The sequence below is a fragment of the Aptenodytes patagonicus genome, chromosome 12 (genome assembly GCF_965638725.1).
Source record: "Aptenodytes patagonicus chromosome 12, bAptPat1.pri.cur, whole genome shotgun sequence".
Classification (NCBI taxonomy): Eukaryota; Metazoa; Chordata; class Aves; order Sphenisciformes; family Spheniscidae; genus Aptenodytes; species Aptenodytes patagonicus.
In genome coordinates this window covers 2,667,940-2,680,620 of record NC_134960.1, presented here as the reverse complement: position 1 = coordinate 2,680,620, position 12,681 = coordinate 2,667,940, and the positions used below count along the sequence as shown (strand labels likewise).

Sequence of the window (12,681 nt, the reverse complement as noted above, 5' to 3'; positions counted from 1 at the left end):
GAGTGAGTATCATTTTCTTATTCTTATCTGCACTATAAACTGATACCCAGTTCTCCTTACCCAGTGACGCAAGAATCGGTTTTGTCAAAATAAATGACAGGAAAACTCCTCTGTAAAGCTCATACAAAGTAAGTTTTGGTATACTACCTGAAGATACTTTCTTTTTAAAATTGTTAAATTTTTTATGATTACTTTTATTCAGTACGGTATTTTGGGGCTTTAATACTGTTTCTATAAGGAATTCAACAACTACACGTCTTGACTGCTCGCCCTCCACCCTTTGCAGTTTTGGAGAACAAAAGCAGAAAATAAGTTGCCAAATGGAAGAAAAATACATTTTTCTGAATGCCAAGTGTACTTGCAGTTCTCTCCCACCTCCTTCCACACCCTTCTCGCCCTTCTTCACTATTCTAGTATCTCCAAGGAGTTCTTATTGCAAGGTCAGTAACAAGGCACTGGGCTTGCCTTTTAGCTCAGATTAACAGTTTTGTAAAACACACCCTTTACTACCTAAGAAGCCCCTGAAATTCACTGTTTAAATTCAGATAATATAACAGAAAGTAGCTTTTTAGAAAAATGTTACATTACATACTTAAATTTTAATTCAACAGTGAAAACTTAGTTAAATTATCACTCTGCAGATGAAACTAAGTGTGTGGGGAAAGGTATATACTACAGGAAATAAGTTCCAATAAAGAATTCCAGGACTCCATCATAATTTCTGGTTTCACTCTCAGAGCTGTCACAGCTGCCATTAAAATGAAAAACCAGTTTTTCAGGAACAGTAATTGGAAGCAAGGATAGGAAAAGTAATCTTAGAGCAACAACATTTCACACGCTGCCTGGAAGATCACTGGGAAACAGCCACCCTGATTCACTCTAACTTCATTTACTCCTTTAACAAGGTTTAAGGTTCGTATGAAGCAGAAGTCTTATTACCTTCTGAAAAGAACCAAACAGAGCTTGATGCTGGAAAGTTACAGGTACTAGATTGCCTGGTCACCAGCTTGACCTTAGCAGACTGGAGTACAAACAAGGAGACACTGCAGCCAATATCTGCTTGCTGACGACTACTGCGGCATGCTCGCCGGCATGCAAGATCCCCACAGCCGCTCTGTAGCATTAAGAGTCTTCCATGACAGCAGTGTTCAGAAAACGGGAGTCATTTTTCAACCTCCTACAAGCTAAATTTACCACCACCCTATCATCACAGTTTAGAGAACTAGGCCTCGAAATATTTGATCAATAATAACGTATGACCTAGTCTGCAAAATCGCATCTGTTGAGCCCTAAATCCCACATTTACTGTGAAGATTATCACAAAGCAAGCTGCTGTGATCTCTGTTCTTTAGTTACAGTTACTTTGGCCAACAGCTTGGAAAAGATCCGAAAATACTATCTGTGTAAGCATCTAGCATGCTCTGACAGCCACGCAGTGAAAACAGCGAGTTTCTGTATTACAATAACCTCCCAGATACAAAAGCCTTGTTGACAACTATATCATCAGGCCAGAAAACCCTAGAACCACGGAGTGCATCTTCTAAAGCCAGCTTCTTGGAACAAAAGATAAATAAAAAGAACGGGAAGGTTGCGCACCCATTTCAGGACATCCCAATAGCCCCCTGAAAGCTTGCTGCTACAGAGAAAGGGGCTGCACACCAAGGCATCCGAAGGCAGATACACAACAGCGTTGCCACAGCCCAAGTCAAAGCAGAGGCCACCAGAAAGACCAGCCCAAGAGAACAAGTCCCCCGCCGACCACCAGAACCCCCTGCCGAGGCGAGCCATGGCGTGGGAGCTCTTCCTGGGGGCCGCTGTTGAGATAGACCGAAAGCACGAGGCAGTGAGAGCTGTCTGCACGCTGTGCCTCATGCGCAGCAGCACCAGCAACGAAATCCTCCTCCAAATACAACTGGCCCTTGTCAGAAATCAGGCTGCAACACCGAACCTCCCGTCTGCACTTTCTGAACTGAGGTGAAGGAAAGAGGAGCGAAGGGTGAGAGACTTGGGGAAGACTCTGTGCTCTGAGAATAATTTCACAGGAAAACTAGGAACTTGATGTATTCTGGAGATGTTTGATTAAATATTATTACCTACAGCCACACCAGATTCTCAAATTCCTTTAACCAACAACCAGCACTGAATCAACAGGCACAATGCTAATGAAATCTAAGCTAGAGTATCTCTCTGTATTGGGCATGTAAAAGAATGAGAAGCTTAAAAAACAAAAAGCGATAAAAAGAGATCAAACCACACCTGGTAACAGGCGTTTCAGACAAAGCTGTTCCTACACATACCAGACTCTGGACACATTGAAGCATGACACAAAATACTCAAGAGCATTTCTTTTAGTCCAAGGACTGCTCTTCCAGAGGGAAGGCAAGTGAAGTCATCGCCGCCTGCCATCATTAACCAGGGGAAGTTCCTTCCCCAGATCTGGGAGCAGAGGTCCCGCAAGCACCCTCTAATCTAGCGAGCTCCACAGAAGAACTAGCAACACAGGAAGACCACGATCATCTTTTTTCCTCCCATGCAAGATTCATACATATAATAGTGTCTTAGAATATAGTCTCCTTTAAAATCCTTATTATATATATATATCTTCCAGAAAAGATACCTAAAAATCATACACATAAGGTGTGCAGTACACACCCATACATACGTACACACAGACACAGAATAGTCATAGAAAGCAAGCAACACTGACACACAAATTACAAAGCCAAAATGTTTTGTTACCGCTTTTGTTGTGGCCCTACCTTCCTCCAAATGAATCCCAACAAGCAGGAGCAAGTAAGATTAGGTAATAGCCTCCGACTTTTTTGTGTAACTACACACCAGAAAGATACCGTATGTTCATTACACTTGATTAAGATGTTCAGATTCAACAATTCCACCAAGTTTTAGACACAAGAAGTACTCAAAGCCACAAGACCAGGCAGCACGCAACTGTGCTCATCAGTTTCATCAATATCATTCCTCAAGCTCTCCGAGGCTCAGACTGGTAGCTCTGTCTCAGCTAGACCTAACTGCACACTCTCTTCTTCAGGTAAGCTGGACTAGCACTTTGAGATCAGAGCACTACACGTTCCAAAAGGCCAAGACAATGCTTGAAGGTAGCCATTCACTTGTATCCCCTAACAGAACCACATTCCTACCCACCACTTCATTTTCATGAATCAGAATTGGAAATTACATCCAGTAGACAAACAAGGATGGTGGAATGGCTTTTCACCTTGTCATGTGTAACCTAGTGACTCACTAAGCATAAGCCCTGAACTTTCTGCAAACAATGCCAATACACATGAGCCATTGTCCACAGAGTTATTAGTGCACTGTAATTTGACCTTCCCTTTAATACATCCACATTCTGTATAGCAGACTTGACACTACATGAAGGAATTTGCATTAGTCATGACCCAAGAGCAGCAGTTGGGAATCGACAACAAAGCATCAAACCCAGCTGGTTCTGGCTGGCTACTGAGCAGAGCAAAACAGGTAGGAGGAAAGGGCCAGGGCAGCGAATTTTAATAACCCTTCCAATTCTGTACACAAAACCAAAAAGCATCACTTGTCACAGAAGCAACATCTGTACACTTCTGCTCTTACAAGGCCAAGGAGGTAAAGATACTCCACAGCGCAGTTATCAGCACAGGTAAAGGTTGAAGTCTGCCGAGATTCATACCAGCGGGGACCGAGACGTTTAGTTCAGAGAAGCAGGTCCGAGTGGCCACTGCAGACGAAAACCCCAGGCTCCGTCCACGCCGGGGAAAGCAGCAGCAACGCAGTTCCAACGACCCTTCACAGACCCGTATTTAAAGGAGATGCTTCAGAAACCAGTGTGACCATCATCAGTTTTAACACGTCACTGGGATGCTTCCAGGAATAATGCCGATTACTTTACATCATGATGTAAGCACCAGGTATCTATTTCACCAATGAAAAAGCCTTGATTGGACCTCAGCTACCAGGGAGATCAGAAACCATAAAGTCACAGCCATTACATGGAAGAACAGTAAGCGTGTTCCCAGGTTATCAGCTCTGCCTTAGGTGACGAATAACGAATGTTCAGTCTAATTTACTTTTCTGAGTTTTTATTACCTGGGTTTTTTTGTTTGTTTGCATTTTTGGGGGGGGGGGGGTGGGGTTCAGCTTTGGTTCATAATGTTCCTGCAAAAATAATTAATCAGGAGAATTCATAGACCTACTTCAGGGCACCTTAAGAATCACAATGTTTCCCTGTTTCCATTTGAGTTTTTTTTTTTACTCCTTTCACTCCTGCCTGAATTTTCCTTTCCAGGACACCCTTCAACATCCTTACCCACAATACGGGTTAATACAGACACAGACTCAAGAAATAAAAAACTCACCTGCCCAGCAACATTCATGCTATTTTCTCTACTTGTTTAATATTAATTTTTTTGAACACGGAAACTTTGTTAGACAGACTCTAAATTTAAGAAAAACCTATTTGTCAATGACACTTCAGTAAAGCCAGTATACGTAGTCGGAGCTAAAACAGTGCCCCGAAACCTGATTTATTTGGTTGGAACCATGAATCTATATTTGACTGAAGTCAACAGGCCTCAACTGTTAGGAAAGCTGGAAAAAAAATATTTATTCCTGTGAACCATTAGCAAAGTTTCCTTGCAGGTATTCTAGACAGACAACAGCTGCAGAACAGCCAAACCAGAAGCCCTCCTCTGTGAACGCAGCACCTTGTCCAAGGCTCAACATAACATTATTTGTGTCTCTGAGACATAAATAATCAAAAGACTAATATGAGCAACATATTCAGTCTTGCTGCTGAAAGCACAAGAAAAAAGCTCAAAAAAATGGTCAAAAACAAACAAAAACCCCCTCCTAAGACAGACATTGAAGCTCTTATAGCTGAATATTTACATATATTAACATTTGGTTAAAAACTGGTAAATGTTCCAATATTGTATTTTGGTTCGTTTAAAAAAAATAAAATCCATCTGTTGTTTCAAGTGCAACTAATTTAGGACTGATTTCAGCTTCAGAAAGCGTGTTGTACTTAAGGTTCCAACTAGTGATAATCTGAATTATTTGGGTACTGAAACATATGCCAGGTTGTTGAGTACTTCTGGCCAAGAAACAGGAAAATTGACTGTACGTCACAAGCGCGGAGCCATGTCCACATGGCAATGAAAACAACTGTAGTAAAATAACCAAATATCACTGATTTTAAGCAAGATTTTAAGCCACAGATTAATAATGCAAAAGGAGGTTAATTTTAATTATCCAGAAGAAAGATTTGACCCCTTCCAGTCTCGGGGAGGGGGACACCGCATTTTACCTGCACTGGTTTCCCAGGGATGCTTAGTAAGACTGACTGATTACCAGCAAACATGCATCGATTAGTCTCTATTTGAATTTTTTTTAATAAAAGATTGAGACGCGTCTATCAAAGACCATCATTCTTGATCCATCTCAGAAAACGCGGCGCAAATACAAAGTTTACAAAAATGAATTATCAAGAAGCATTTCAGTGAGGTAGCACAAGAGTTTGCATGCTTGGCTTTTTTTAGTCCAGGAAAACCATAGGTCTAATTGAGATGAAGACTCACGATACTACACTGCATTAAGAAATAGAATAATAAGAGACAACTACCCACCCAAAGCACTCTTACAAGACAAAATAGGGGAAAATGTAAGCACTAAAGACTTTCTAACTCATCAAGCTGGCAGCTGAAAAGACGCAGCTCTCCCAAAGCTCCGAGGCTTGTCGGACAATCCTCCAGGATTGTCAACGCTGTATTTATCATGAGCTTAAAGACATTAATTTAATGAGCAGCTTGGGAAAAAAAATGTGGTTTTGTTTTACCTTCAACTGAAAGCTATGTGGCAGGGAAGCACAGGAGGAGGAAGGAAGGTTTATTACTGTTTCATTAAAGTAATAAAGAATTTCAGGACCTGCTTCATTAACAAAGAAACTATATTCTCCTTGTGAATAAGACTCAATCTTAAGAGATGCCAGCCACCAATATGACATCCACTCCTCAGGTACTGCTGTACTGAACTTTAATTTTACTAGACAGCTATAAAAAGAAAAAAGCTTTACAACACATTTTATTTAAGGAGACTAATCTAATATTTAAGAAAACCTCACAATTTTAGGTCTTTTCTAGTCTTAGAAAGATACTGATACAATATGGTGTCAACGACACAGCACAGAGGACTAGAGCGCATGTGCTCTCGAGTCGTCCTCTAAAGCTGCAGTTACTGAACATTTTTGCTAATAAAACAACTGATTTTTCTGCATTTTTCAGTCATACAGAACAAAAATAATACTGTATCTGTCACCTTCACAAGACTGCTTATAAAGTATTCATAATTATATTACAAGGTTTTACGGTCTTGTAACTGTAAATAATAACTGTTGTCATATGAGTCCAGAAAGGCAATCTGCATAAGGTACGCAATGACCCAGCCAGGAATTTATTAGTAGTAAATTGCAAGCATGTCAGCGTGTGTTCGCAATCACTTTGGTTATCACCCAGTGATAACCAATACATCAACTTTAAAGGTCTCTTCCAACTTCCAACCACAGTCACATGCAAAGACGGAACCAAGTCTCTGCGGTGTAAGGGATAAAAGTTACGTAGCACTGGTCAGTTCATCTTTGACATATAGTTTGGGGAGGCCCTCTGGCAAAGATAGTGACGCACAGAGCTACAGAACAATCTCGAGTATTTTATGCCAGGTAACTGCTGGTCGTCTTCAGTTTGAGCTCCAGAACTGTTACTCACATGACAAAGTCTTAGAAAGCGTCAGCTATAAAAGAATATATAGCTAACAAAAAAAATGGGAATGAAAATGTAAGACAGAGGTTAGGTAGTAGAAAATTATGGCAGGAGTCAGGTTTCCATCACTCCTCTTTCCCTGTTTTGGAGGCCCACATACTAACAGTAAGGAATTTTTATTAAATACAAACCAGCATCTGCAACTTCATTTAATATAAATTTCTTTTCGGCTTTAAGATAACTGCAAGCATCTAGATTTTTGTAGTGATTCTGCAATTCTGACTACATTAAATGGCTATCCAAAAACACCACCATCGTTACATTAACACTGCTAAAAGCTCACTGCGTACTACAGAAACAATGGATTTTAACAAAGGCTAATCCCCTGTTTCACCTACTGAGTTTACAGAAAATTATTAAAAGGATGAAAAAACCCACTTCAAAATACCGGTTATTTCTGGAAACAAGAAGCAGATGTTCTCCTCTGTTTGGCTCAGCTGTGCTACAGTACAAGAGTGCCTTTGTTATGCTGTCAGCAATAATTTATTTTATTTATTACAGCCATTTTATAATGCCCATCAATGTACTATTTGTGCATGATTTAGATTCATGCAGATCTATTTCTCTATATATAAGCCATCAAGAAGCATCACATACACAGTCCAAACAGCAGACCCTGTTATGACACAATTGTGCAAATTAGTTTTTTTCTCTTTCCACTGTATTAATAAAAAGGGAACAGGAAAAAAAGGAGGAGTTAGTATTGCCAAACAAAGTTGAATTAACATTAATCGAGAATTACTGAAACGAGACAAAGTTAGGAAAATACAAGAGCTTAGAGTATAAAAATAAACTCTAACTCTTTGAAGTCCAGTAAAGGCAAAGCTTTCTGAACCACAGAAAGGAAATACTGTCTAGAACAAAGTCATGAAGAACTAAAAGGAGACTATGTTGGGAAAAGGATCCATTAAAAATGGAAGCGAGCATGCTCGGGGCGGGGTGGGGGGGAAAGAAGGAAAGAGAAAGAAAAAGAAGCATAATCATTTGCTATTTCACCCTATCAGCCACTGAGACCTTATCTGTGGTAGGCATTAAACCACTCCCCAAAAGACTAACATCCCAGCCTTTGTATGGATCTGATAAGGAATTCTGGGCCTCAAAAAATTACACCTTTAATGAGAGAGTGTACACGGTGGCATAAACATTCATCCTTCCCTCCTACTGCTTTGAACAAACGATTTCCTTCTATTAAAATATTCCCAAATTACTCATTTGATATCCCCACCTGCAACACAAGAAACAGGCATGATGATGTACAAGATCACCAAAACACTGCACAGAAGTACGTAAATCCCATATTCCCAACCTGCAAGAACTGGAGGATCCGCATGTATAAATACTCGCACATTTAACACCACACAGACATCAGCATAACCCTGGGAAGACGAATGCAGATATTAAAATATTAAATAAGCGTATGAAATCCTATAGTTTAAAAAAAAAAATCATACCTATATTTAAAGTGATTAAGTGTCCAATTACTGCAAAGGTTTCCTCTACCTGACAAGACAGTGTGCACAGAAGAGATGATTTGTTGGGATAATCTGTTATCGAAACTAACAGCTGACAGAACCCTCGCAAATTCTGCACTTTCAGGCTGAACCTGAGAGACAGACAGGTTTATATACAGTGTCAGTACACGGTCACAGTCAATCCATGTAACCAACGAGTCCTAAGTCTTACAGAAGTGGGACTCCCATCCTGGAGTGGCAATCTGCCACGTACATGGGTATCGGTCCACAAGCAAACATTTTGGAAGACTTCCCACAAGAAAGGCCAGCTTGCATCACATACCTGTACAATTTTATGATGCACCAGGGCAGAGGGAAGAAAGAAAAAAGAAAGGAAAAAATTCAAAAGATTTCCCAGACTTGGGTAGTACCAAAGAAAGTTTCTAAATGGAGTAACAGAACAGCAATTACATAAAAATGTATACATCATTAAATGTTAGCTACAGTCTCTAGGAGTTCATCAAAATAATTCCCCTCGCCAAATAAATTAAAGATTATAACACATGAAATATCTGAGCAACAACCACCAAAAAAAAAATCAAGTATGTACATGTCTAATATGCATAACTTATACACTTTAACAATTAGCAAACACTGGAATGTTACCACAACACTGAAAGCTTGCCCTAACAGAGATTTTTCCAAACAAAAATATTTGTAGCATCAAGAATTAAAATTTTTACTGGAGCAAGCCATCAAGATAATTCCCCAAAATAAGTAAATTATAGAAGTATTTTAATATCTCCCTGCTTAGTTCCTTAGATCTTACAAATGAAAACATTTTGTCAAGAAGTCCTAAAAATCACAATCATATGGATAAAAATACCACTCATAAGCAAAATTTGACGTGTGAATTATTTATCTGTATTTTTCCAGAGACTGCTGTACAGATGATACTTATGAAGCACCAGACCATGCTACTAATCAGCGCAGCCCCAACCCTGTAATTTGCAATACCCAGGTAAACTGCTCATATAAACTGCAGCATCAGAAATAGAGAGGGGGGCAGAAAGGGACTGAAAGCGATTGACACTCATGTGGTCAAGCAGCTTTGGCTCATCATCAAATACCAATCATGGTTTGGGGAATTTGCGGGGGGGGGGGGGGGGGGGGGGGGGCGGTCCTGTATAAAAATGCAGACAAAGTGCACGAGCAGCCCCATGCAGCTGATTTCATGTGGGAGGAGCTGATGATACCTTTCCACAAGAGTAGGAGGGGAGAAATGAAGCCACGCTTTTTGTCTGTGCACAGCCGGATACTTTAAGACAGGAGTCACCAGCTCATACACCCTGCGCAGGGACACCCGGAACTGGGCTCTGACCCTAATGGCTGCGCTAAGCAGGTTTCGGCTTCCCTGACCCAAGTCTTGCTGCCTATAGAAGAAAGTTGACAAGTCAGGATGCTTAGCACGATTTTTAAAAAAAAAAAAAAAAAAAAAATTATATTGCAATTGTTTTCTCCGGTTCCCTTATCACCCCATATCCGTCTGTCATCACATCTCAGAGCATATGCTTGGGAAATCTGGCAGAGTGTGGTCGCGCTGGGGAGGTTTGATTTTTGTTTTGCCTTGTGTCTGAACAGGTAGTATGGACCCAGAAAGGGGACTCCCAGATACACCGGGCTACTGAAATAGGGAAGTGCTTTTCTTGAAACCAGGTTAGTTTCTAAATGTATATAAACAAAAGTACCCCAAGAAAACAAAACTGATTTGACTGTAATTATCCACTCAGCAACAGGCAACAAGAAGAGAGGCCCCAATCGTGCCAAGTTTTAAGTGCATGTTTAACTTCAATCACGAGTAGTCTCACTGTGCATTGTCTCTAAATGCCTGCCAAAAAAGGGCCAGATTAAAAAAAAAATAATCTTAATTCCCTTGTTAATCATTTTAGAGGTGCTATTAGTTAAATTAGCAAAGATTAGATTTTTTTTTTTCCACAATTGAGATATCTTGGCAAATTCAAACGTGCACACAACCCTGATGTCAGTCTCAATGAGAATCTACACAGATCTACGTGAACCCACGAGCACGGCCCCAGTGCAGCTGGACATCATGGTATCTGACAGTTTAACACTACAGGGTTAAGCAAAATATTTATTTTAAGGCAGTTTTAGCCAAAAACAATCCTAAAGAATTCCATGACAATTGCTGGGGGGGAAATTGGGGATGCCTTAAAAAAAAAAAAAAAACACACAAAAACAAAAAGCCCTACACAGCCGTGAGACGTCGGTATTGCAAGAAGCAGCCATGGGCAGATGTTTCGGGCCAGGCCAGATTACCTGTTCCCCAAAGTCAAACCCATGACGAGCCAGCACGGTATGCTAGCTCATGAATGACACTTCTGTGATGAACCCAGTTGCCCAACACTGCAAACCACACTAGCAAAGGAATTTTCCTGACTGAAGACTACAGCTGAAGAGAAAGAAAGAAAGGTCTGAAGCAAGAGGGGAGTGATAAAAATAAGAAAACGGAAAGAACAGAGAGACTGCCTCATCATTAATTTAGGGAGCAGAGACACAAGGAGGAATGTATCAGATATCCCAAGGCGAGTAAACATTGGGACTGAACACGTGTATTTCACTCACTCACAAGACTGACTCGAAGGGGAATTGGGGTCTCTGTCCTGCTAGGATGTACTCTGAAGCAGTCTCTGCAGAGTTCTCCCTGCGTAGCCTTTTGATAATTAACTTATAAGGAAGACCAGGCAGGACATTCTGCTCTCCATGAAGTATCAAGGGAGAACAGATGTTTCCCGGTCTCAAAGGGACAAATTCAAGAGCGTATCGTTTCATACCACCAATTCTTGAGCACATTAAAAAAAAAAAAAAAAGAAAATCACAGTAAGGGAAACAAATAGAAGGCGGCTAGGGTAAGCAAACAAACTCCAATCAGCCTTTTAGTGAAATGCAAATGCTATCAAAGATATTTCATTATTAAGTTAATGCTCCATGACATTACCATACCCAAAAATACATGGCTGATTACAGACTAGCTTGTGGGGAAGGGACAGAGAAGGCAGTTAATTGGAAAATGTGTTTTATTGTAGCTAACCAGCCTCGCACATTTCTGTACTCCCACTCACTAGAGAAACATCCCTTTATGAAGTCTACAAAGCATAATTAGTTTGGTTTTGTTTAAATCTGCATCACTGTACAGGTAAGCAAAGTCTTTCAGCTCGCTAACTTTTCCCAGAAGTTTTGCATCACTGGAACACGCGTAATTTTACTTTTCAGTGATCTACCCTTTCTTCTTCTTCCTACAGCTTGCCTGAAGTAGCTCATAAAGCACCTTATGTCTTATACCCAGCGTGTTACTGGACGTTTAAAACACCGCTGGTCTCGAGAGGTCCGACTTCGGAAAACAGAAATAAGTGAACAACCAAACTCAACACAGAAGAAGTTTGCGAGCGCCAGCCTGGTCATGTGCGGCACGCAAACACCACGAACCACGCACCGAGCAGAAAGCCTGTCGGAGTACGGATTTACGCAAAGGAAAAATAAAAGAGAAATAAAAAGACCCCGCGGGGCCACGGAGCCGCCGTTCCCTTACCTCCGCAGTCCTTTCTGATGGTTTCTTTCGCAAAGCCTGTTTAATCTTGGGGTCCACAGGAGAGGTCATTCTATTACTCTGCTCCTCCAGGTCCGTAACTCCTCAGAAATAGCTGGCGGGGGGCGATGCCTCCAGACGAGCAGGGAACACGAAACACAACAACACAACGCGATCAGCCGAGGCTCCCGCCCGGGCTCCGCCGCCGCCGCCGCCCTCCCGCTCGGCAGCGCCGGCGCGGCCCCGGCGCGGAGCGCGGCCCGGCCCGGCCGCCACGGACGGCCCCTCTCGCCGCTGCCCCGTGGCGGGGCGGGGACGCGCCCCGAAACTTTCCCCGCGCCGGGGGCCCGGCGGGGGCCGGGGGAGGCCGCGCCGCCTCGCACGCCGCCGCGGGGCGGGCGGCGGGCCCGGGCGGGGAGGGGAGAGGAGAAGGCCGAGGCGGGAGAGGGGACCGGGGCCGGCGGGGACGCGGCGAGGGCAGGCCCCGGGCCGGGGCGGGCGCGGTGCCCGCTGCCGGGCTGGCGGCTCACCAGGCGGGCGGCTCCTCCGCGGCGCTCGGGGCGCCTCCGGCTGCCGGCTCAGCAGCGGCGCGCGGGGCAGGTGGCGCCGGCTCCCGCCGCCGCGTTCCCCCGGCGGCCGGCGCCGCTCCCCATCGCGCGGGCCCAGGCGGCGGCGCGGCCCCGCCGTGAGGAGAAGTCCGCGCGGGCTGCGGGAAGTTACCGGCCGGAGCGGGACTCCCTGCGCCCGCCCGCTCCCCGCTCGCTCGGCCCCTGCGCCGAGCGGCTCCGCCCGCCGGAGC

The 12,681-nt window shown here is 43.1% G+C and overlaps 1 protein-coding gene across 5 annotated transcripts in view; it reads right to left on the bottom strand.

Annotated features, from left to right (window-relative positions):
* Positions 1-12,480, bottom strand: part of RAPGEF6 (Rap guanine nucleotide exchange factor 6) — a 137,572-nt gene extending 125,092 nt beyond the window's left edge. For all 5 annotated transcript variants that reach the window (XM_076350463.1, XM_076350466.1, XM_076350464.1 and 2 more), the window contains exons 1-2: positions 12,413-12,480; positions 11,886-12,014 (exon numbers count right to left, since the gene is read on the bottom strand). In XM_076350463.1, coding sequence (XP_076206578.1) covers positions 11,886-11,954 — 69 coding nt within the window. In that variant the 5' untranslated portion in view covers positions 11,955-12,014; positions 12,413-12,480. The remainder of the gene's footprint in view (positions 1-11,885; positions 12,015-12,412) is intronic.
* Between the last annotated feature and the right edge of the window lie 201 nt (positions 12,481-12,681).